The sequence below is a fragment of the Mobula birostris genome, chromosome 3, assembly GCF_030028105.1.
Source record: "Mobula birostris isolate sMobBir1 chromosome 3, sMobBir1.hap1, whole genome shotgun sequence".
NCBI lineage: Eukaryota > Metazoa > Chordata > Chondrichthyes > Myliobatiformes > Myliobatidae > Mobula > Mobula birostris.
The window spans coordinates 190615327-190641976 of NC_092372.1; the positions used below are offsets into that span (position 1 = coordinate 190615327).

Below are 26650 nucleotides of genomic sequence, written 5' to 3' on the forward strand. Positions count from 1 at the left end.
AGAGGGATCTTGGGGTCGAAATCCATACTTCCCTGGAAGTGGTAACACAAGTAGATAGAGTGGTAAAGAAGGCATGTGGAAAGCATGCCTTCATTTTGAGGGACTTAGAGTACAAGAGTAAGTAAGTCATTTATGCAGCTGTATAAAACAGTGGTAAGTTGCACCTAGAGCATTGCATACAGTCTGGTTACCCCAATGCAAGAAGGAGAGGGTGCAGAAGAGGTTATCAGGATGCTGTCTAGATTAAAGGCTATTGGCTTTAAGGAGAAGCTGGACAAACTTGTGTTTTTTTTTCTGCACTATCAGAGGCAGAGGGGGAACCTGATAGAAGTTTATAAAATTAAGAGCAGCATAGATAGGGTAGGCAGGCAGAATAATTTTCCCAGTATAGAAATATTGAGTACTTGAGAACGTAGCTTTAGGGTGTGAGAGGGCAAGTCTAAAGGAGATGTGGAAGGCAAATTTATTATTTATTTATTTACACAGAGTGGTGGGTGCTTTGAACGAGCTGTCAGGGTTGGTAGTGGGGTTGAAGGTGCTCTTTGATAGACAACTAAACATGCAGAGTAAGGAGGGATATGGATCATGTGAAGGTAGAAGGGATTTGTTTAATTTGGCATCATATTCAGCGCCACATCATGGGTCAGAGGGCCTATTCCTGTGGTGTACTGTCCAATGTTCCATGAGGAAGAATTTTCTCACCAAGAGGGAACACAGTGCCTGACTGGGTGGTAGAGGCACGTGCTCCCACAATATTTGAGGAGTACCTGGAAGAACACTTGAATTGGTTAAAAAAAAAATTGTGGACCAAGTGCGGGTAAATGTAGCACTTTATTCTGTATTCTGTTATTGCTTTTCCCTTTTACTACCTCAATGCACTGATGTGATGCAATGATCTATATGGATAGATGCCAAAAGTAGTTTATGTAACCTTGTTACATGTGCCAACAACAAATCAGTAACTGAAATGGAATTAGCATAGAGAAGTTCTTGGTAGTCATCATAGACATGACAGACTGATACTGTTACTCTACAAATGTGTAATTACAGCTTCATTGATGTATATGTTGACCTGGGACTGATAGATTTAAAAAATATTAGAGGTGGTGATTGTGGTACCTCTGGAGTGCGCTGAGGAGAAGCTATAGTTGTCCCTTCATTTTTGTCTGCATATCGGCACTTCCTGCTGCCTCAGTAATGTAGCCAACAGACTCAAAGACCCCTGTCACCCAGAATATTCTCTCTTTTCCTCCCTCCTGGTGGGCAGAAGAAACAAAAGCCTGAAAGCACATACCACCAGTTTCAGGAACAGCATCTATCTTGCTGTTGAATGGATCTCTTGTATGGTAAGATGGACTCTTGATCTCACAAGGTGCCTTATCATAGGCTTGCACCTTACTGTCTGCTTACACTGCACTTCTCTGTAAATATAACATTATATGGTGCTTTTCTCTTGGACTGTCTCAATGTACTTGTATGATGAAATGATCTGTATGGATGGTAAAGTTTTTCAATGTACTTGGGTACCTGTGACAGTAATAAACCAAATTAGCAATTTATTTCCATGCCTCTGAGACATAAGGAGGAAAGGAATCATTGTGACACAGTAGTCTACACTTTGTGCCACATTTGATGTCTTGGTCTTTTTACCACATGGTTGAATGCTATGCTAATACATTGAAAGCAAAGATAGATTTTATGATCAATCTGCCTCCAGCATTGCATATATAGAACTAAAAGAGTTGATGATGTGAGACAGGAGATGTCGTAGGGAAATGTGTGAATTTGGATGGATAAGGTTTCCCTGTTGGGAACCCAATGGGCTGAATGGCTTCTTTCTACATTGTAAAAAATAAATTAAGCTTGTCTTGCTCAAAGCAAAGAATATTAGAACATAGAATAGTACGACACAGTACAGGCCCTTCGGCCCACAATGTTGTGCCGACCCTCAAACCCTGCCTCCCATATAAGACGCCAACTTAAGTTCCTCCATATACCTGTCCAGTAGTCTCTTAAACTTCACTAGTGTATCTGCCTCCACCACTGACTCAGGCAGTGCATTCCATGCACCAACAACTCTCTGAGTAAAAAACCTTCCTCTAATATCTCCCTTGAACTTCCCACCCCTTACCTTAAAGCCATGTCCTCTCGTATTGAGCAGTGTTGCCCTGGGGAAGAGGAGCTGGCTATCCACTCTACCTATTCCTCTTATTATCTTGTACACCTCTATCATGTCTCCTCTCATCCTCCTCCTCTCCAAAGACTAAAGCCCTAGCTCCCTTAATCTCTGATCATAATGCATACTCTCTAAACCAGGCAGCATCCTGGTAAATCTCCTCTGTACCCTTTCCAGTGCTTCCACATCCTTCCTGTAGTGAGGCGACCAGAACTGGACACAGTACTCCCAAGTGTGTCCTAACCAGAGTTTTATAGAGCTGCATCATTACATCGCGACTCTTAAACTCTATCCCTCAACTTATGAAAGCTAACACCCCATAAGCTACCCTATCCACCTGTGAGGCAACTTTCAGGGATCTGTGGACATGTACCCCCAGATCCCTCTGCTCCTCCACACTACCAAGTATCCTATCATTTACTTTGTACTCTGCCTTGGGGTTTGTCCTTCCAAAGTGTACCACCTCACACTTCTCCAGGTTGAACTCCATCTGCCACTTCTCAGCCCACTATTGCATCCTATCAATGTCTCTCTGCAATCTTTGACAATCCTTTCCACTATCTACAACACCACCAACCTTTGTGTCGTCTGCAAACTTGCCAACCCACCCTTCTACTCCAACATCCAGGTCATTAATAAAAATCACGAAAAGTAGAGGTCCCAGAACAGAACCTTGTGGGACACCACTAGTCACAATCCTCCAGTCTGAATGTACTCCATCCACCATGACCCTCTGCCTTCTGCAGGCAAGCCAATTCTGAATCCACCTAGCCAAACTTCCCTGGATCCCATGCCTTCTGACTTTCTGAGTAAGCCTACCGTGTGGTACCTTGTCACTAAAATCCATACAGATCACATCCACTGCACTACCCTCATTAATATGCCTGGTCACTTCCTCAAAGAACTCTATCAGGCTTGTTAGACATGATCTGCCCTTCACAAAGCCATGCTGACTGTCCCTGATCACACCATGATTCTCTAAATCCCCATAGATCCTATCTCTAAGAATCTTTTCCAACAGCTTTCCCACCACAGACGTAAGGCTCACTGGTCTATAATTACCTGGACTATCCCTACTACCTTTTTTGAACAAGGGGACAACATTCGCCTCCCTACAATCCTCTGGTACCATTCCCGTGGACAACGAGGACATAAAGATCCTAGTCAGAGGCTCAGCAATCTCTTCCCTCACCCCGTGGAGCAGCCTGAGGAATATTCCGTCAGGCCCCGGGGACTTATCTGTCCTAATGTATTTTAACAACTCCAACACCTCCTCTCCCTTAATATCAACATGCTCCAGAACATCACCCTCACTCATATTGTCCTCACCATTATCAAGTTCCCTCTCATTGGTGAATACCGAAGGGAAGTATTCATTGAGGACCTCGCTCACTTCCACAGCCTCCAGGCACATCTTCCCACGTTTATCTCTAATCGGTCCTACCTTCACTCCTGTCATCCTTTTTTTCTTCACATAATTGAAGAATGCCTTGGGGTTTTCCTTTACCCTACTCACCAAGGCCTTCTCATGCCCCCTTCTTGCTCTTCTCAGCCCCTTCTTAAGCTCCTTTCTTGCTTCCCTATATTCCTCAATAGACCCATCTGATCCTTGCTTCCTAAACTTCATGTCTGCTGCCTTCTTCCACCTGACTAGATTTTCCACCTCACTTGTCACCCATGGTTCTTTCACCCTACCATTCTTTATCTTCCTCACCAGGACAAATTTATCCCTAACATCCTGCAAGAGATCTCTAAATGTCGACCACATGTCCATAGTACATCTCCCTGCAAAAACACCATCTCAATTCACACCCGCAAGTTCTAGCCTTATAGCCTCATAATTTGCCCTTCCCCAGTTAAAAATTTTCCTTTCCTCTCTGATTCTATCCTTTTCCATGATAATGCTAAAGGTCAGGGAGCGGTGGTCACTGTCGCCCAGATGCTCACCCACTGAGAGATCTGTGACCTGACCCGGTTCATTACCTGGTACTAGATCTAGTATGGCATTCCCCCTAGTTGGCCTGTCCACATACTGTGACAGGAATCTGTCCTGAACATACTTAACTAATCAGGTGCCAATCAATATTGGGGAAGTTAAAGTTTCCCATCATAACAAGCTTGTTATTTTTGCACCTTTCCAAAATCTGTCTCCCAATCTGCTCCTCTGTGTTTCTTGGGCTACCAGGGGGCCGATACAATACCCCCAATAGAGTAACTGCTCCATTCCTGTTCCTGACTTCCACCCATACTGACTCAAAAGAGGATCCTGCTACATTACCCACCCTTTCTGTAGCTGTAATAGTATCCTTGACCAGTAATGCCACCCCTCCTCCCCTTTTTCTGCCCTCTCTATCCCTTTTAAAGCACTGAAATCCAGGAATATTGAGAATCCATTCCTGCCCTGGTGCCAGCCAAGTTTCTGTAATGGCCTCTACATCATAATTCTATGTTTGTATCCAAGCTCTCAGTTCATCACCTTTGCTCCTGATGCTTCTTGCATTGAGGTACACACATTTCAGCCCTTCTACCTTATTGTCTTTACACCGTTTATTCTGCTTCTCTTTCCTCAAAGCCTCTCTATATGTTAGATCTGGCTTTACTCCATGCACTTCTTTCACTGCTATATCGCTCTGGGTCCCATCCGCCTCGCAAATTAGTTTAAACCCTCCCGAACCATGCTAGCAAACCTACCTGCAAGGATATTGGTCCCCCTCGAGTTCAGGTGCAATCCATCCAATCTGTACAGGTCCCACCTTCCCCAGAAGAGATCCCAATGGTCCAAAAATCTAAAACCCTGCTCCCTGCACCAACTCCTCAGCCACGCATTCAACTGCCATCTCCTCCAATTCTTACCATCACTGTCACGTAGCACTGGCAGTAATTCTGAGAACGCCATCCTTAGGGTCCTGTTCTTCAGCCTTCTGCCTAGTTCCCAAAACTCACACTTCAGGACCTCATCCCTCTTCCTGCCTATATCATTGGTCCCAACATGTATCACGACTTCTGGTTGCTTTCCCTCTCGTACCAGGATGTCGTGCACCCGGTCAGAGACATCCCGGACCCTGGCACCCGAGAGGCAACAAACCATGCGGGTGTCCTTCTCATGTCCACAAAATCTCCTGTCTGCTCCCGACTATAGAGTCTCCAATGACGACAGCTTTCCTCTTCTCTGTCCCACTCTTCTGCACCACCAGGTCAGACTCAGTGCCGGAAATTTTAAGAACAAACTGTTTCCCTCTTTCTCAATTCTAATGGAGAAGCCAGACCTGAAAAAGCTAATTCTTTCTCTTTTCTCAAATGCAATCTGAACTGTTGAGTTCTTCCAACATTTTATGCTGTTATTCAAGATATCCTGCATCTGCAAATTTTGTTTTTCATGGGTTCCAATTCATTGTTGACTCATTCACTGAAGCAAAAGTAGAATGAGCCTTTGCTTAATATGCACTAAACAAAGTTCTTTTACTGATCAGACCCTGCTGTACAACATTGTCCTCCTGCAATTAATGGAAATATAGACCAATTCTTAGAACTTGGTGACTTCTTATCAATGAATGATGGATGAAATACACCATTGCCTTCACTACATCAGCAGAGCCTTTAGCTACCTAAAGATCAAGATCTCAAACCTAGCATAAAATATGTGGCCTACCAGGCAGCAGTAATGCCTGCCCTCCTGTAGCTTGCTGGATATCTTGCAAACATAAGCAGTTCACTTTACAGCATGTGTTCACTAAAATAGGGTCAGTGGTGCCAGAGAGAATGAATGTATAGAGTGATAGATAAGATGCCAAATAATTAAACGGCTTTATCCTGGATACTGTCCCATTTCTTGAGTGATGTTGGATCTGCACTCCTCAAAGAAAGCAGAGAGAAATGCAACACATGCTTGGATTTCACCTTGTAGATTATGGAAGGTCTTTGGAGGTAGGTCTGTTTCTACAGATTCCTCAGACTCCAAATTCTTGTTTCCCCTTTATTACTATCACAGTTCCTTATGAACTTCTGGTCCTTGGTAATCCCTGGGAATTTCAAGATCAAATGGAATTCAGCAAAATGTTGCTTAGCATACCCAAGGACGTAAAATCTTAACCTAAAGGGAGTGAAACTATCGGTCTATATCATGATGCTTGTCAAAATAAAGTCTCTTTTTTTCTGAACTCCAAACTAGAGTAGTACACTATTGAAAGCGGACATCAAATTCTATTCAGCAGTTACTGATTGATATTGTATGATTTCACTTTGTGTTTCTGTAACTGGTTAAACTAAAATGTAAAGATGTTATTCTTCAACGTTAATCTTATGCATATGAATATCAAAGGTTAAATTCAACAAAAAAGGCCATTAGTTTTCCTTGTGAATGGTCAATATTTGCTTTAATGTTTTTAACATGCTTTCAAAGCAATTTGTTCTTAAATATGAATTAAGCCTCTTGTTGCAACTACTTGATGCAAATTTAATAACTAATTGTTTTCATCATGAAGTGGTAAATCCTTTTGGAGGTTGGTTGAAATTTGCTCGAGAATAATTTGGAAGTACTTTATAATTATATAACATTTGTCCCTAACTTACAGGTGTCTTATTTCACATCAATATCAAGGCAAGAAGAATTTGAAGGAAATTCTGAAAAAATCATTCCTTTGTTCTCAGTCACTTACTTTCTTTCGATCTTTTTTTCCATCACATCTTCCATGAGGTAAGATGGGCTACTGTCAGGTTCATTTTTGATACATTTTCATTTAAAATATAAAATAAAACATGTCTTATAGAGGACTACCAAATCTATTTTCAGGTTTGACTGTGTGAGGAACAAAGTCTGGGTTGCTGCTCTGGGAGTTGTGTCAGCTGGATTTGCCGTACTATCAGGATTTGGATTGCTGCTGTTTTGTGGGATGAAATTTGCCATCAATACAGCCAATGCACCATTTCTCATTCTAGGCAAGTTGCATTTACCTCAATACTATAAGCATGATTAAAATATAGTCCAGATGTGGCCTAACTAAGCTTTTATGTAGCTGCAATGTGATCTGCCAACTTTTATCACAGACAAGAGAAAATCTGCAGATGCTGGAAATCCAAGCACCACACGCAAAATGCTGGAGAAACTCAGAAGGCCAGACAGCATCTTTGGAAAAGGGTACCGTCAATGTTTTGGGCTGAGACCCTTCATCAGTCCTGCCAACTTTTATACTCCGTACTCTGATCAAGGGAGGCAAGCACGCTGCACACCTTCCATATCATTCTATTGACTTGTGTTGCCACTTCCAGTGAGGTATGGACTTCTCCTAGATCTCGCAGTATATCAGTGCTCCTATGTCCTGTCAATTCCCGTATACATTCCCGTTGTTTCTATAAATTTATTTAGAGATGCAGCCCAGAACTTCCAGCCCAACGAGCTGTACTGTCCAGCAAACCTCAACTTAACCCCTGCCTTTTCACAGGACAGTTTACAATGACCAATTAACCTACTGACCATGTGTCTTTGGAATGTGGGAGGAAATCAGAGCACCTAGAAAAGACCAACACAGTTTAAGGGGAGAACACACAAACTCTTTTACAAACAGCAGTGGGAAGTGAATTCTGAACTCTGATGCCCCGAGCTGTAATGGCATTGCCCTAACTGCTACACTACTGTGGCAAATATTTGCATCATGCCTTTGTTATTCTTCTTTGCTCTAACTTTAACTTCTGACTTGCCTTCCTTCCCCTGCCCCACCATTTGTAATGCCATCTTCCCTAGTCAAAATCCAGATCAGCCCCACAATGCTGACTAATCAGCCATTGCTGAAATAAATAACAAAATCTAGTACAGATTGGAAGACTGGCAGCACCTGTGAAGATTAAGTGTTCCATCAATTCCTTGGGTTGGAGTAGTCAATGTCTCATCATCACAGGCATTTCTACTTAAGCTAGGACCAGTTTCATTCACAATTACACCATTCAGTAACATCGATGTCTTGGGAGTTTAAATACCTATCACATCATCTCTCATTTGTCCGAATTAAATTCCATCTGTCAATTCTCTGAACAAATTTCCAACTGATTCTGCTAAATCCTGTGACAACTTTCCTCATTGTGACACAATTTTTGTTTCATCTGCATACTGAGTCATCAGGCCATCTACATTTTGATCCAAATTATTAACCTATTTTACAAACAACCAAGTTCCCAGCATTATTCCTTGTGGATCACCACTGGTTACAGATCTCCAACCAGAAAAATACCCCTCCTCTGTCTTCTAATAACCAAGCAATTTTTGGATCCGGTTTACCAGTTAACTGTGGATCCCATGTGAACCTAATCTTTTAGACTGGTTTACCAAAAAGTATAATTTAATGCTTTATTAAAGCCCACATGCACAATATTCACTACCCTAACCTCGTCAATGATTCTTGTCACTTACTCAAAAAAAAAAAAAAGAAATTTGAGATAGGTCTTGCCCTGCACAATACTGTATACACTACCCCAAACTCCATGCTTTTCCAATCACTAAGAATCATCTCCAAAACCTTCCCTAGCACTGATGTAAGGCTCACAAGCCTATAATTTCCTTGTTTTTCCATTGCCCTTCTCAAACAAAAGAATATTAGCTAGTCTCTGGTTTTCTGGGACCTTGGCTATGACTATTGAGGATACAAAGATAGATCACAAAATCATAAGATAGAGGAGCAGAATTAGGTCATTTGACCCATCAAATCAGTTCTGCCATTTCAACATGGCTGATCCATTACTCCTTTCAGCCTCAATCTCCCGTTTTCTCCCCATATCCCTTCATACCTTGACCAATCAAGAATCTATTAACTTCTGCCTTAAATATTCATAAAGACTTGGCCTTTATAGCTGCCTGTGGCTGCGAATTCCCAGGTTCACCACTCTCTGGGTGAAGAAATTCCTCATCCCCAGTCTAAGAGGACAACCCTCTATTCTGAGCACCAGCAATCTCATTCCTTACATTTTTCAGTATCCACTTTTATGTTTTTCAAGGCATTCCTCATTCTGAATATGTCTGAATATTCTCAATATGAGAATATCAATATATCCTCTCCTAATCTTGCCACCCTATGTCTTTAATGTTTATGTAACTTAAGAAAGAAATTAGGAAGAAGGCAAAGAGGGTCCACAAAATATCAATGGCAGACAAGATCAAGGAAAATAACAAAGCATTTTATAAGTATATACATACAGGCAAAGAGGGTACCTAGGGAAAGAGTAGGGACCAAGGGGAAAACTATGTGATGCCAGGGTATATAGGTTGGTCTTGTCATCTGTAATCACTAGAGAAGAATATTGTATTTGAAGATTTCGGGATATTGTAGAGAATATGAACATACAGTATAAAGGAGAAGGTTTTAGATGCTTTGGTGCATACAAGGTGAAAAAATTCCCAAGGATTGTTGAGATGTATCTTAGTCTGTGTTGAGAAGTAAGGGAGTAGATTGAGTCCTTGACTTCGATGTTTAATCTAACATTGACCATATGTGAGGAGCCAAATGACTGGAGGACAGCAACTACAGAACTTGTATTTAAGAAGGGCAGCAGAAATAAGGCAAGAAATTATTTGTGAGTGAATCTAACATTAATGGTAGAGAATTACTGGAAAAGATTCTGAGAGTCTGGATTAATTTGGACCTGAAAAGGCAGATGTTAATTGGGGATTGTGTGCACATCTTTATTGTTGAGGGACTGATGTTTTTGAAGTAATAGCAATATGTATTGATGAGGACAGTGAAGTTGATGTAGTCTGCGTGGGCATCAGTAAAACTATCATACCGGCTTCTATTTAAAGCATGGTCCCACATAGAAGGCATGCTGTAAAGGTTAGAGCCTATGTGATCCAAAGCAAATTAGAAAGTGGACACATGGTCAATTTGGTAATAGGATTCAGAGGATAAGTATAGAGGTCTGTTTTATGATTGGAATCTCACAAGGTCCAGAGGTGGTGTGACCTTTACTGTATGTCATATGCATCAACAATCTGCGCTTAACTATAGGAAATAAGACTGCAGACTGCAAAGTAAGTTTGCTGATGACATGAAAGTCGGTGGTGGTGGTAATGTGAAATGAATACTCCTAGGCAAAAGAATGGCGTTGATCCGATGGCATATTGGGTGGAGTGGAGGCAAATGGAATTTAATTCTAGTGGTGTTAGGTGATGTATTTTGGGAAGTCAAATAAGGGTAGTGCATGCACTTGAAACTAAGACAATAAGGAATATTGGGAAACGGAGGGAACTTAGCATCTCAGAAATTTGAGTTTTTAAAGAAGTGACAGAGCAGGGTGGTAGATGTTGTCTACATGGTGTTAGAGTTCTACAGCATCAAAACATGCCTTTTGGGCCAACTGGTTCATGCTAACCAAGAGTCCCATTTTCCAGCATTTGGCCAATAATTTTCTAAACCTTTCCATTCCCTGTGTCTGTCCAACTTTTAAAAGTGATATCCTCTTGGCAGCTAATTCCACTACAATAGATATCACCTTTTGTGCAACAAAGATGCCTCTTAAGTTCCAACTAAATCTTACCCTTCTCACTTTAAACCTATCCCCTCTTTTCAGTTTAACTGGGGTTCATGGACCCCTCAGTTAATGGTAGGAGTCCATGGCATAAAAAAAGGTTGGGAACCCCTGCTCTAGAACTTGATTCCCCAATCCAAAGAAAATGAGAGCACACTCACTCAGTCTATGTCCCTCATGATTTTATACACACAATAAAATCACCTCACGGTCTCCTATGCTCTAAGGAATAAAGTCCTAGCTTGTCCAACCTCTCCCCCTGACTCCGTCTGTTAAGTTCTGGCAGCATCTTTGTAATCTTTTTCTGTACTCTCTAGTTTAACAACATCGTCTTTACAGCAGAGTGGCCAAAACCGAACACAATACTCCAAGAATGGCCTCACCAGTGTTCTGTAAGATCTCACAACTTTTATACTCATACCCTAACTTACATAGATCAAAGTGCTAAAATCCTCCTCTACCACCCGATCTACCTGCAACTCCATTTTCAGTGAACCAAGCATCTGTACTTGAAGATCCCTCTGTTCTTCAACACTCTCCAGTGTCTTTCTGTTCACTGTGAAAGTCTTGCCTGGATCTGACATCTTGCACTTATCCAAATTAAGGTCCATTTTCCATTCCTCAACCCTCTTACTCAGTCGATCAAGATCACTGAAGTCATTAATGTTGATGACAAATAAGCTTGTAACACAAGTGATCTAGGGTGAGTGAGCCAATTGGATACTGAACTGGCTTACTGGAAGAAGTCAGAGGGTGATACTGGAGGTTGTTATTCAGATTGGAGGCCTATACCCACTTGTGAACCATGGTGATTGGTGCTGGGTCTACTGCTATTTGCTATTTTTAGAAATTTGAATGACAATGTTCTCAACAAGTTTGATGACATCAAAACCAGTGGTGTACTGGACAGTGAAGAATGTTATCCAAGACTGAAGTAGGATCTAGATGAATGTGGCAAGTGTGCCAATGAATGGTACACAGACCATGTTGTAATGTTGTAGAATAGAGAGATCAAAGCTTACTGATACATCAAAATGGCAACACAGGTAGACATGGAAATAAGGACAACAAACACAAAACGCTGGAGGAATTCAGCATGTCAGGCAGTGTCCATGGAGAAGAATAAACTATCAAACGTTTTGGACCGAGATCCTTCACCAGGGTCTTAGCTTGAAATGTCAACTGTTTATATCTCTCTATGGATGCAGCCTGACCTGCTGAATAAACAGTTGATGATTTGGACCAAGACTGTAATAAGCTCTCCAGGCCTCTGCAGGATGCCAGAGAGTGGTGGGCTCTGAGGATTTTAGAACACTTGAATTGGTTAAGCATTTAGAGTTCCTTGTATTTTTTCCTCGAGCGACTTGCTCTTTCTAATGTGGTCTCCTGGTGCTTTCTGTTTAACCTTGTTAAGTTTATTTTGATAGGCTCAGTGAATCAGTGTTACTTGTATTTTTAAGTAGATGGCTGATTAGCGCTAATCACAGGATTCTAGTTTTGAGAACTTCTCTCTGTGTTGCTCGCCAATCTTCTTTTGGAATTATGATGAACAATCGCTCATCGCCATCTCTACATCAGAGTTTGTCTTCGCACCTGGGCTCCCATATTGCCAGTGCACATCATGACAGTATGACTCTACCAAGTAATGGACACAGCAGAGGTTGAACAGCAGTGTTTCGGTATCAGTCATCTTGAGGTGAGAATGCCACCTATTCTCAAATCCACGTTCCAAGCTTTCCAAGTTGTCAGTACCTGGGCTCCCAGCTTCGGGGCCCCATGACTCAGATCAGCATAACAATTGAGCACTTCAATCAAGCTTGTCAATAAAGTTCATTTGATTTCAACAAATCACCATTCAAGTCAGTAGTGTAAATCTTTAAAGAACTTGCTCTTTCCTGATGTTCCTTGCAAGTAATGGTACATCATTGTTAATGACAAGTCAATGTTTGGAAGGACGCTATCAAGAATAAGCTTACATGCCAACAATTGCAGTGGGAAAGACTAACCTTTTACAGTACATAATTCCCATCTGACTGCTCTGATGAGTCATGCTAATGATTGCAAATGTTCCACTGTACAAGTATCTCCTGAAACAGTAATTTGAGTTTGCAACCCTGAAGACCCCCGCTCCAAAAGCTGATCCCTGGCTGGAGTGTCCAAACACACAATTGAAGTAAACCTATGTAATGTTGAATCAGGTTCATGGGTCTGGTAATTGTGTCTGGAAATGAACTGACTTTGAAGTTAAATATATTAATCATTTCTTACAAACAGTAAAAATTTGACCAAGCATTCGTGTTCCCCAAGTTACAGACAATACAAAGCTGAATATTGAACAAACATACTTGGCTAGCAATGCACACAGAGCACACCTTTCCAATGGATATGTCCGTCACTTACCTTAAACAAAGGAAGAGAGACAGAACCTCAAACACGTGCTCTCTCTGTACCAGGATATTTGAACCTGGACACCAGGCAGCTAACCAATGAGAAAACCAGCTGCAATTTCTAAACTAACCAATCATGGTGGAAGCGACATTCAACAATTAGAATAAACTATGCCCCTCCCTCCCCAACAGGACACCCTATCATGGGTAAGCTACCTTACATTTAACCTCTTGATGAAAATCATGGTACAGGCTGCAAAAGCCAAACTTTCAGGTAACAAATGAAATAGATCTGTAGAAACGCAAACACGAGGAAATAGTCGACGTTTCGGGCCGAGACCCTTCGTCAGGACTAACTGAAAGAAGAGCTAGTAAGAGATTTGAAAGTGGGAGGGGGAGATCTGAAATGATAGGAGAAGACAGGAGGGGGAGGGATGGAGCTAAGAGCTGGAAAATTGATTGGCAAAAGGGATGTGAGAGGATCATGGGACGGGAAGCCTAGGGAGAAAGAAAGGGGGAGGGGGGAAGGCCAGAGGATGGGCAAGGAGTATAGTGAGAGGGACAGAGGGAGAAAAAGGAGAGAGAGAGAGAGAGAGAGAAATAAATAAATAACGGATGGGGTACGAAGGGGAGATGGGGCATAGAGAAGTCAGTGTTCATGCCATCAGGTTGGAGGCTACCCAGACAGAATATAAGGTGGTGTTCTTCCAACCTGAGTGTGGCTTCATCTTGACAGTAGAGGAGGCCATGGATAGATATATCAGAATGGGAATGGGACGTGGAATTACAATGTGTGGCAACTGAGAAATATTGCTTTCTCTGGCAGACAGAGCGTAGGTGTTCAGCGAAACAGTCTCCCAGCCTGCGTCGGGTCTCTCCAATATATAGAACGCCGCATCGGGAGCACTGGACGCAGTATATCACCCCAGCCAACTCACAGGTGAAGTGTCGCCTCACCTGGAAGGACTGCCTGGGGCCCTGAATGGTGGTGAGGGAGGAAGTGTAAGGGCACGTGTAGCACTTATTCCGCTTACAAGGATAAGTGCTGGGAGGGAGATCGGTGGGAAGGGATGGGGGGGACGAATGGACAAGGGAGTCACATGGGGGCGATCCCTGTGGAAAGTGGGGGGGGGGGGAGGGAAAGATGTGCTTAGTGGTGGGATCCCATTGGAGGTGGCGGAAGTTACGGAAAATTATATGTTGGACCTGGAGGCTGGTGGGGTGGTAGGTGTGGACAAGGGGAACACTATCCCTAGTGGGGTGGTGGGAGTATGGGGTGAGAGCAGATGTGCGTGAAATGGGAGAGATGCGTTTGAGAGCAGAGTTTATGGTGGAGGAAGGGAAGCCCCTTTCTTTAAAAAGGGATATCTCCTTTGTCCTGGAATGAAAAGCCCCATCTTGAGAGCAGATGTGGCGGAGACGGAAGAATTGCAAGAAGGGGATGGCATTTTTGCAAGAGACAGGGTGAGAAGAGGAATAGTCCAGGTAGCTGTGAGAGTCCGTAGGCTTATAGTAGTCATCAGTAGATAAGCTGTCTCCAGAGATAGAGACAGAAAGATCCAGAAAGAGGAGGGAGATGTCGGAAATGGAACAGGTAAACTTGAGGGCAGGGTGAAAGTTGGAGGCAAAGTTAATGAAGTCAACGAGCTCAGCATGCGTGCAGGAAGCAGCGCCAATGCAGTTGTCAATGTAGCGAAGGAAAAGTGGGGGATAGATACCAATATAGGCTTGGAACATGGATTGTTCCACAAAGCCAACAAATAAGCAGGCATAGCTAGGACCCATACAGGTACCCATGGCTACACCTTTAGTTTGGAGGAAGTGGGAGGACCCAAAGGAGAAATTATTAAACGTAAGGACTAATTCCGCTAGATGGAGCACAGTGGTGGTAGAGGGGAACTGATTAGGTCTGGAATCCAAAAAGAAGCGAAGAGCTTTGAGACCTTCCTGGTAGGGGATGGAAGTATAGAGGGACTAGACATCCATGGTGAAAATAAAGCAGTGGGGGCCAGGGAACTTAAAATCATTGAAAAATTTCAGAGCGTGAGAAGTGTCATGAACACAGGTAGGAAGGGATTGAACAAGGGGGGATAAAACAGTGTCGAGGTATGCAGAAATGAGTTTGGTGGGGCAGGAGCAAGCTGAGACAATGGGTCTACCAGGACAGGCAGGTTTGTGGATCTTGGGTAGGAGGTAGAAACAGGAAGTGCAGGGTGTGGGAACTATAAAGTTGGTAGCAGTGGATGGGAGATCCCCTGAGTGGATGAAGTTGGTGATGGTGTGGGAGACAATGGTCTGGTGCTCCTCAGTGGGGTCATGATCGAAGGGTAAATAAGAGGAGGTTTCCGCGAGTTGTCGCTGTGCCTTGGTAAGGTAGAGGTCAGTACGCCAGACTACAACAGCACCCCCTTATCGGCGGGTTTTATATTAAGGTTAGGATTAGTGCAGAGGGAGTAGAGAGCAGAGCGTTCGGAAGAAGTGAGGTTGGAATGGGAACAACGTGTGGTGAGGTCGAGATGGTTGATGTCCCGTTGGCAGTTAGCAATAAAGTGATCCAGAACAGGCAGAAGATCAGAGCGGGGTGTCCATGAAGAGGAGGAGGGTTGAAGATGGGAGAAGAGGTCATCGGTGGGGGTGGAAGAGTCCTTGCCGAAGAAGTAGGCTCGAAGACAGAGCCAGCGGAAGAGGAGTTCAGCGTCATGGCATACGTGGAACTCGCTGAGGTGTGGGCGAAGGGGGACAAATCTATAGAAAGCCAGCTAGCTCAGAGATAAGAGCATGTCTATGCTGTCACAATCTGTAACATTGAGAGTACAGCCTTCTGTATCCTAATTCCCTCTGGAAAAATAGTGTAAAACATTGTAAGCAAGATCCTTCCAGGACCCTTCGAGGTTTCAAGTTTCATGTTTTCTTGGTCTCAGTTTTTTTCTGGGTCTAAGAATTCAAGGTTGTCAAGGACTTTTCAAGGGTTTCCGAGGACTTTTCAAAACATTCACCCCATCTCAAGGACTCCCCGGGCCTCTCAAGTCATCTCTGGATCTCAAGTTCCCTACGTCTTCCTGGCCTGTCAGGTGCCAGCCATACAGAGTGGAGGACTGTAATGAGCTCTTTGGGCCTGTGCGGGGTGCCAGAGGGCATTGGGTTCTGAGGTCTTTAAAGCATCTGAAATAGATCATTGTTGGTTAATGGGAATCGTTAATCACTTGGAGCTCCTTGTGTTTTCCTGAAGCCGCATGCTCTTTGTAATGCGATCTCCTGGTGCTTTCAGTTCAAGCTTCTTAAGTTTATTTTGATAGGTTTAAGGATTCCATGTTACTTGTATATATTTAAGCAGATGCCTGATTAGTGCTTGTCACAGTGAAACTTGGCCGAGCCACCAATATTCTTCCAGCATTTTTGTGTTTGTCAGAATCAGAATCAGGTTTGTTATCACCAGCATGTGACATGAAATTCGTTAACTTAGCAGCAGCAGTTCAATTCAATACATAATCTAGCAGAGAGGAAAAAAGTAATAAACAAGTCAATCAATTACATATATTGAATAGATTTTTTAAAATGTGCAAAAACAGAAATACTGTATGTTTGGAAAAAAAAAAGTGAGGTAGTGTCTAAAGATTCAATATCCATTTAGGAATTGGATGGCAGAGGGGAAGAAGCTGTTCCTGAATTGCTAAGTGTGTGCCTTCAGGCTTCTATACCTCCTACCTAATGGTAACATTGAGAAAAGGGCACGCCCTACGTGCTGGAGGTCCTTAATAATGTACGCTGCCTTTCTGAAACACCGCTCCCTGAAAATGTCCTGGGTACTTTGTAGGCTAGTATCCAAGATGGAGTTGACTAGATTTACAACCGTCTGCAACTTCTTTTGGTCCTGTGCAGTAGCCCCTCCATACTAGACAGTGATGCAGCCTGTCAGAATGCTCTCCCATGGTACAACTATACAAGTTCTTGAGTGTATTTGTTGACAAGCCAAATCTCTTCCAATTCCTCATAAGGTATAGCGGCTGTCTTACCTTCTTTATAACTACATCAATATGTTGGGACCCGGTTGGATCCTCAGAGATCTTGACACCCAGGAACTTAAAGCTGCTCACCCTCTCCACTTCTGATCCCTCTATGAGGATTGGTATGTGTTCCTTCGTCTTACCCTTTCTGAAGTCCACAATCAGCTCTTTCGTATTATTGACGTTGAGTGCAAGGTTGTTGCTGTGACACCACTCCACTAGCTGGTATCTCACTCCTGTACACCCTCTCATCACCACCTGAGATTCTACCAACAATGGCTGTATCATCAGCAAATTTATAAATGGTATCTGAGTTATGTGTAGCCACACAGTTATGTGTACATAGAGAGTAGAGCAGTGGGCTAAGCACTGAGGCTGATCGTCAGCGAGAAGGATACATTATCATCAATCCGCACAGATTGTGGTCTTCCGATTAGGAAGTCAAGGATCCAATTGCAGAGGGAGGTACGGAGGCCCAGGTTCTGCAACTTCTCAATCAGGATTGTGGGAATGATGGTGTTAAATGCTGGGCTATAGTCGATGAACAGCATCCTGACTAGCTGCTCTGGATTTCCTGCATCTGCAGAATCTCTTCTGCTCAGGGTAGGAAAGAGGCATTTGGAATGCTTGCCTTCATTAGTCAGTGCAATGAGAACAGGAATCGGGGCTTTACCTTTTCACTGCACAGGTCATTGTTGAACTGTGTACAGTTCTGATCACCCAACTATAGGAAAAATACCATTTATTTAGGGATGCAGAAAAGATTCATAATTATGTTACCGGGACTGACAGCTTGAGTTATAAGCTGCGGCTGGAGTGCTGGATGCTGAGAGGTGACCTTACAAAGGTCTATAAAATCTTGAGGGGCAGAGATGAGGTAGATGGTCAGCTTTTTTAAATCCAGGATAGGGGAGTAGAAAACTAGAGGGCAAAGGCTTAAAGTGAGAGGAGAAAAAATTTATTGGAACCTGAGGGGCAAGTTTTTTATGTGGAGGTTTCAGAATCTGGTTTAATATCACTGGTATACAGTATGTCCTGAAATTTGTTGTTTCGTGGCAGCAATGCATTGCAATATATGCATAATAATACAAACTATAAATTACAGTAAGTATATATAAAAAAGAAAATTAAATAAGTACTGCAAAATGAGAAGGAAAAATAATGAGGCAGAGTTAATTTGGGTTCAGCGGATTAATTGCCCATTCAGAAATCTGCTTCTGAAATATTGGGTGTGTGTACATCCTCCTTGATGGTAGCAATGAGAAGAGGGTGATGGTTGTCCTCAATGGTGGATAGTGCCTTTTTGAAGCATTACCCTTTGAAGGTTTCCTGGATGCTGGGGTTGCTCGTGACCACGATGGCACTGGCAGAGTTTACAACTTTCTGCAGCTTTTTCTGATCCTGTGTAGTGTCCCCTTCATACCAGACAGTGATGCAATCAATTAAAATGCTCTCCGCAGTACATCTGTAGAAGTTTGTAAGTGTCTTTGCTGACACACCATCTCAAACTCCTAAGGAAATATAGCCACTGCCATGCCTTCTTTTGTAATTGCATCAATATGTTGGACCCAGGATAGATCCTCACAGGTGTTGACACCCAGGAATTTGAAACTTGGTAATGGAAAGAACTACCAGAGGAAGGTATAGAGGCAGGTATAATTAGAATGGTTAAAAAAAATATTTGGACATGCACATGGATAGAAAATGCTAAAAGGGATATGAGTCACATTTGGGCAAATGGAACAAGTTAAAGGAGACATATTGGTCGACATGTTTAAGTTGGGCCAATGCTGTATAACCATGGGCCCCTAAGGTGAAAGCACAGGTAAATATGGTGATGTAGAAGGTATACAGGATACTTGCTTTCATTAGCCAAAGAAGAGAAGACCATGAAGTTCAAAGTAAAGTTTTATAAACTTTAGTTATGCCCACAGCTGCACAATTGTACATCGTTCTGCTCACTACAGTATAGAAATGATGTGATTGCACTGCAGGAGGTTCAAAGGAGGTTCACCAGGCCATTTAAGACAAAAACATTGGCAAAACTCAGCAGGTCTAATGCAACTGTGGGAAGAGAAACAGAATCAGTGTTTCAGGTGTCTGAAATGAATTGAATTGTTGATCCATTGGACACTTAAGTCTTATGAGTCTCCAGGATCCTCTAACGGGCAGAAGACGCTGGTGGGAGTTGTGTACAGGCCACCTAACAGTAGTAGTGAGGTCGGAGATGGTATTAAACAGGAAATTAGAAATGTGTGCAATAAAGGAACAGCAGTTATAATGGGTGACTTCAATCTACATGTAGATTGGGTGAACCAAATTGGTAAAGGTGCTGAGGAAGAGGATTTCTTGGAATGTATGCGGGATGGTTTTTTGAACCAACATGTCGAGGAACCAACTAGAGAGCAGGCCATTCTGGACTGGGTTTTGAGCAATGAGGAAGGGTTAATTAGCAATCTTGTCGTGAGAGGCCCCTTGGGTAAGAGTGACCATAATATGGTGGAATTCTTCATTAAGATGGAGAGTGACATAGTTAATTCAGAAACAAAGGTTCTGAACTTAAAGAGGGGTAATTTTGAAGGTATGAGACTTGAATTAGCTAAGATAGACTGGCAAATGACACTTCAAGGATTGACGGTGGATATGCAATGGCAAGCATTTAAAGGTTGCATGGATGAACTACAACAATTGTTCATCCCAGTTTGGCAAAAGAATAAATCAAGGAAGGTAATGCACCAGTGGCTGACAAGAGAAATTAGGGATAGTATCAATTCCAAAGAAGAAGCATACAAATTAGCCAGAGAAAGTGGCTCACCTGAGGACTGGGAGAAATTCAGAGTTCAGCAGAGGAGGACAAAGAGCTTAATTAGGAAGGGGAAAAAAGATTATGAGAGAAAACTGGCAGGAAACATAAAAACAGACTGTAAAAGCTTTTATAGATATGTAAAAAGGAAAAGACTGGTAAAGACAAATGTAGGTCCCCTGCAGACAGAAACAGGTGAATTGATTATGGGGAGCAAGGACATGGCAGACCAATTGAATAATTACTTTGGTTCTGTCTTCACTAAGGAGGACATAAATAATCTTCCAGAAATAGTTGGGGACAGAGGGTCCAGTGAGATGGAGGAACTGAGCGAAATACATGTTAGTAGGGAAGTGGTGTTAGGTAAATTGAAGGGATTGAAGGCAGATAAATCCCCAGGGCCAGATGGTCTGCATCCCAGGGTGCTTAAGGAAGTAGCCCAAGAAATAGTGGATGCATTAGTGTTAATTTTTCAAAACTCGTTAGATTCTGGACTAGTTCCTGAGGATTGGAGGGTGGCTAATGTAACTCCACTTTTTAAAGAAGGAGGGAGAGAGAAACCGGGGAATTATAGACCAGTTAGCCTAACGTCGGTGGTGGGGAAACTGCTGGAGTCAGTTATCAAGGATGTGATAACAGCACATTTGGAAAGCGGTGAAATGATCGGACAAAGTCAGCATGGATTTGTGAAAGGAAAATCATGTCTGACGAATCTCATAGAATTTTTTGAGGATGTAACTAGTAGAGAGGATAGGGGAGAACCAGTGGATGTGGTATATTTGGATTTTCAGAAGGCTTTTGACAGGTCCCACACAGGAGATTAGTGTGCAAACTTAAAGCACACGGTATTGGGGGTAAGGTATTGGTGTGGGTGGAGAGTGGGTGGACAGGAAGCAAAGAGTGGGAATAAACGGGACCTTTTCAGAATGGCAGGCGGTGACTAGTGGGGTACCGCAAGGCTCAGTGTTGGGACCCCAGTTGTTTACAATATATATTAATGACTTGGATGAGGGAATTAAATGCAGCATCTCCAAGTTTGCGGATGACACTAAGCTGGGTGGCAGTGTTAGCTGTGAGGAGGATGCTAAGACGATGCAGGGTGACTTGGATAGGTTGGGTGAGTGGGCAAATTCATGGCAGATGCAATTTAATGTGGATAAATGTGAAGTTATCCACTTTGGTGGCAAAAATAGGAAAACAGATTATTATCTGAATGGTGGTCAATTAGGAAAAGGGGAGGTGCAACAAGACCTGGGTGTCATTATACACCAGTCATTGAAAGTGGGCATGCAGGTACAGCAGGCGGTGAAAAAGGCGAATGGTATGCTGGCATTTATAGCGAGAGGATTCGAGTACAGGAGCAAGGAGGTACTACTGCAGTTGTACAAGGCCTTGGTGAGACCACATCTGGAGTATTGTGTGCAGTTTTGGTCCCCTAATCTGAGGAAAGACATCCTTGCCATAGAGGGAGTACAAAGAAGGTTCACCAGATTGATTCCTGGGATGGCAGGACTTTCATATGAAGAAAGGCTGGATGAACTGGGCTTGTACTCGTTGGAATTTAGAAGATTGAGGGGGGATCTGATTGAAACGTATAAGATCCTAAAAGGATTGGACAGGCTAGATGCAGGAAGATTGTTCCCGATGTTGAGGAAGTCCAGAACGAGGGGTCACAGTTTGAGGATAGAGGGGAAGCCTTTAGGACCGAGATTAGGAAAAACTTCTTCACACAGAGAGTGGTGAATCTGTGGAATTCTCTGCCACAGGAAACAGTTGAGGCCAGTTCATTGGCTATATTTAAGAGGGAGTTAGATATGGCCCTTGTGGCTACGGGGGTCAGGGGGTATGGAGGGAAGGCTGGGGCGGGGTTCTGAGTTGGATGATCAGCCATGATCATAATAAATGGCGGTGCAGGCTCGAAGGGCCGAATGGCCTACTCCTGCACCTATTTTCTATTTTTCTATGTTTCTTTCAGGCTTGCTGTTGACTCTGTCTTCCCATAATTGTGGCTAATCTTGCTGAGGAAGACGGAAAGTCCTGATGGAGTACCTGTGGGCAGAAGTTCCCACTCGCTTCAAAAAGGCAATAATCATTCCAATGCCCTATGAAGAATAATATGGGCTGCCTTAATGACTATCGCACGGTAGCATTCACATTGACAGTGATGAAATGCTTTGAGAGGTTGGTCATGACTATACTGAACTCCTGCCTCAGCAAGGACCTGCACCCATTGCAATTTGACTATCGGTACAATAGGTTAACGGCAGATGCAATCTCAGTGGCTGTTCACACGACCTTAGACCACCTGGACATTACGAACACCTATGTCAGGGGTACTGTTCATCGACTATAGCTCAGCATTTAACACCACCATTCCCACAATCCTGTTTGAGAAGTTACAGAACCTGGGCCTCTGTACCTCCCTCTGCAATTGGATCCTCGACTTCCTAACTGGAAGACCACAATCTGTGCAAATTGGTGATAACATCTCCTCCTCGCTAACGATCAACACTGGTACACCTCAGGGGTGTGTGCTTAGCCCACTGCTCTACTCTCTCTATACCCATGACTGTGTGGCTAGGCATAGCTCAAATACCATCTATAAATTTGTCGATGATACAACCATTGTTGGTAGAATCTCAGATGGAGACAAGAGGATGTACAGGAGCAAGATATGCCAACTAGTGGAGTGGTGTCGCAGCAACAACCTTGCACTCAACGTCAGTCAGACGAAAGAGCTGATTGTGGACTTCAGGAAGTCCACAAACCAATCCTCGTAAAGGAATCAGAAGCAGAGAGAGTGATCAGTTTCAAGTTCCTGGATGTCAATATATCTGAGGACCTAACTTGGTCCCAACATATCGATGCATTCATAAAGAAGGCAAGACAGTGACTATGCTTCATTAGGAATTTGAAGAGTTTTGGTATGTCAACAAATACACTCAAAATACACTTATCTATAGATGTACCGTGGAGAGCATTCTGACAGGCTGCATCACTGTCTGGTATGGAGGAGCTGCTGCACAGGACCAAAAGAAGCTGCAGAGGATTGTAAATTTAGTTGGCTCTATTTTGGGTATGAGCCTACAAAGTACCCAAGACATCTTCAAGGGGCGGTGTCTCAGAAAGGCAGCTTCCATTATTAAGGACTTCCAGCACCCAGGGCATGCCCTTTTCTCACTGTTACCATCAGGTATGAGGTACAGAAGCCTGAAGACACACACTCAGTGATTCAGAAACAGCTTCTTCTCCTCTGCCATCCAATTCCTAAATGGGCATTGAACCCATGAACACTACCTCACTTTTTAATATATATTTCCAGTTTTGCATGATTTTAATCTATTTGATATACATATACTGTAATTGATTTACTTATTATTATTATATGTTTTCTTCTATAATATGTATTGCATTGAACTGCTGCTGCTAAGTTAACAAATTTCACATCACATGCCGGTGATAATAAATCTGATTCTGTTTCTGAGTACTTCCTGCATTTTTGATTTGTTTTTATTTAGATTTCCAGTGTCTGCATAATTTTTTGTTTTTTGATTGTCACCAGGATGTTGCCTGGAATCAAGCATTCAGTTTTACGGAGAGACTAAATAGGCTGGATTTGTTTTCCATGGAGTCGGGGAGGCTGAGGGGATGATCTGATGGAGAGACACAGAATTATGAGAGGCACAGATAGGGTAGAGAACAAAAATAAACACTTTTTTTCCCCCATGGAGATATTTACAACCATATTGCATAAATTTAATGTGAAGCATCAAAAGAAAAGGAGGAATTTGAAGCAATTATCACCCAAGTAGTAGTTGTTATCTTGGAAGCACTGCCTGAGAAAGTGATGGAGGCAGTATCTGAATAAGCACTCAAATCACCAAAAAAATTATAGAACAACTGCTGTTAAATTGGAGTCATAGTTATATAGATCGGAAACAGGTCCTTCAGCCCAAGATGTCTACCTTTGTAGTCCTATTTGCCTGCATTTTGCCATATAACTCTAAATTGGGAGTTCCCAACCTTTTTCATGCCATTGACCCCTACTATTAACCGAGGGGTCCACGAACCCCAGGTTGGGAATCCCTATTCATGCTCTTGTCCATAAGTCTTCTAAACTTTGAAAATGTGCACACCTCTACAGTTTCTGTTGGCTCCACATCACACACCCCACTGTGAAAAAGTTGCCTCAAGTCCCTTTTAAATCTTTGCTCTCTCACTGCCAAATATTTAAGACTTCTCCCATGGTTCCACACACAGACAACCACATTAATCCTTAAGGGGACCATTTCCCTCCCTAGTTAACCACTTGCTTTCAATATATTCTTGTAGAATCTTTTGTGAATCTCCTGTAAGTTACCTCATGTTCCCCTTTTGCACTTGTAATTTCACTCATAAATATAGTCCCATACCTCTTAAACTGCTCAAAGATTTCACTTGATCACATCTGCCTAACCCTGCCATACAGTGCGCTATAAAAAGTATTCACCATCTTCCCCGCACCTCCCCCCCCCATCCCGCTCCCCGGAAGTTTTCATGTTTTATTATTTTACAACCCTGAACCACAGTGGATTTAATGTGCCTTTTTTTGACACTGATCAACAGAAAAAGACTCTTTTGTGTATGTGAAAACAGGCTAATTAATTACAAGTATAAAACACAAAATAATTGATTGCATAAATATTCACCCCCTTTAATATGACACCAAATCATCACTTGTGCAGCCAATTGGTTTCAGAAGTCACATAATTAGAGAAATGGAGATCACCTGTGTGCAGCCAAGGTTTTTCAATTCATTGCAGTAAAAATACACCTGTATTAGGAAAATCTAACTGCTGATGACTATCCTGGAAAAAACTGCACCATGAAGACAAAATAACTTACCACGTAACTCCACAAAAAGGCTATTGAAAAGCACAGGTCAGGAGATAGATACAAGAAAATTTCCAAGTCATGGAAGATCCCTTGGAGTACAGTTAAGTCAATCATCAAGAAATGGAAAGATTATGGCACAGCTGTAAATCTGCCTAGAACAGGCCAGCCTTAAAAATTGAGTGACCGTGCAAGAAGGGAACTAGTGAGGGAGACCACCAAGAGACCTATCACAACTCTGGAGGAGATGCAAGCTTCAGTGGCTGAGAAAGGATAGACTGCGCTAATGACAACTGGTGCTCAGGTGCTTCACCAGTCACAGTTTTATGGGACAGTGAGAAAGCCACTGTTGGGGGGGTGGGGGGGAAGGAGGAACCCTCACATGAAATCTCAGCTAGAGTTTGCCAGAAGGCATGTAGGGGACTCTGAAGTCATCTGCAAGGTTCTATGCTCTAATGAAACCAAAATTGAGCTTTTTGGCTATCAGACTAAATGCTCAGTTTGGTGCGAACCAAATACCGCACATTATCCCTACCATGAAGCACGGTGGTAGCTGCATCATGCTGTGGGGATGTTTCAGTGCTGCAGGCCCTGGAAGGCTTGTGAAGGGTAAAATGAATGCAACAAATTACAGAAAAATCCTGCAGGAAATTTGAACCAGTCTGCAAGAGCACTGAAACTTGGGAGATTTGTTTTCCAGCAAGACGATGACCCCAAGCATAAAGCCAAAGCTACACAAGAATGGCTTAAAAACAAGGAAATTAATGTCCTTGCCTGGCCAAGTCTATGAGTCCAGACCTCAATTCATTGAGAATTTGTGGCAGGATTTGTAAAGTACTGTTCATTCATGATCACCATGCAATCAGACAGAGCTTGAGCAGTTTTCTGAAGAAGAATGGGGAAAAATTGTAGTGTCTTGATGTGCAAACCTGATAGAAACCTATCCACACAGACTCAAGGTGGTAATTGCTGCCAAAGGTACATCGACTAAATACTGACTTGATGGGGGGTGAGTAATTATGCAATCAATTATTTTGTATTTAATTATTGTAATGAATTTAGACCAATTTGTATAAATTTCTTTTCACTTTGACACGAGTCTTTTCTCTTTATCAGTGTCAAAAACCAAAATTAAATCCATTGTGATCAATGTAAAACATGAAAACTTCCAAGGGGTAAATACATATATATAGTATTTACCCCTTGGAAGTTTTCATGTTTTACAACATTGATCACAATGGATTTAATTTCGGTTTTCGATAAACAGAAAAGACTCGTGTCAAAGTGAAAACAAATTTCTACAAATTGGTCTAAATTCAATACTATATATATATAAAATCTTCTCCTTTCTCCTCTTCAGAGCCCTTGCAGTATCCCTCGTTATCCCTGTCAGCCTTTTTCTTCACTCTTAACAGGAACAAATCCATAAGACTCGGGAGCAGCTGAAGAAATTCCTCCTCATCTCTGTTCTAAAGGGACATCCTTGTATTCTGAGGCTGTGCCCTCCGGTCCTAGACTCACCCACTGCAGGAAATATCCTATCCACATTCACTCTATCTAGGCCTTCCAATAATTCATAAGTTTCAATGAGATTCTTCTGAACTCCAGCAAGCACAGCCCAGAGCCATCAAACGCTCTTCATACATGAAGAAGAAGTGGAAGAAAGCCCTTAACTCCGAGTGGAGTCATTGGGACGCCATCATCGCGGCGTTTTTATTTAGCAGGCTTTCTTATTTTTACGAGGCCAAGTTGCTAGCTCGACGCTCAATGGATGGAAAGCATGCAAGGGAGCCGGCTGGGTTCGAACTCGGGAGCCTTCGCTCCGAAGTCCGGCCCTGATGCCACTACGCCACCAACCGGCTTCTCCATACATTAACCACTCATACGTTGGCACTGACTT

General features: G+C 42.7%; 1 protein-coding gene across 1 annotated transcript in view; it reads left to right on the forward strand.

Moving 5' to 3' along the window:
* The window catches only part of LOC140195499 (patched domain-containing protein 3-like), a 42676-nt gene that overhangs the window by 9757 nt on the left and 6269 nt on the right, over positions 1 to 26650 (forward strand). The window contains exons 2-3 of the mRNA XM_072253881.1: positions 6748 to 6869; positions 6966 to 7111. Coding sequence (XP_072109982.1) covers positions 6748 to 6869; positions 6966 to 7111 — 268 coding nt within the window. The remainder of the gene's footprint in view (positions 1 to 6747; positions 6870 to 6965; positions 7112 to 26650) is intronic.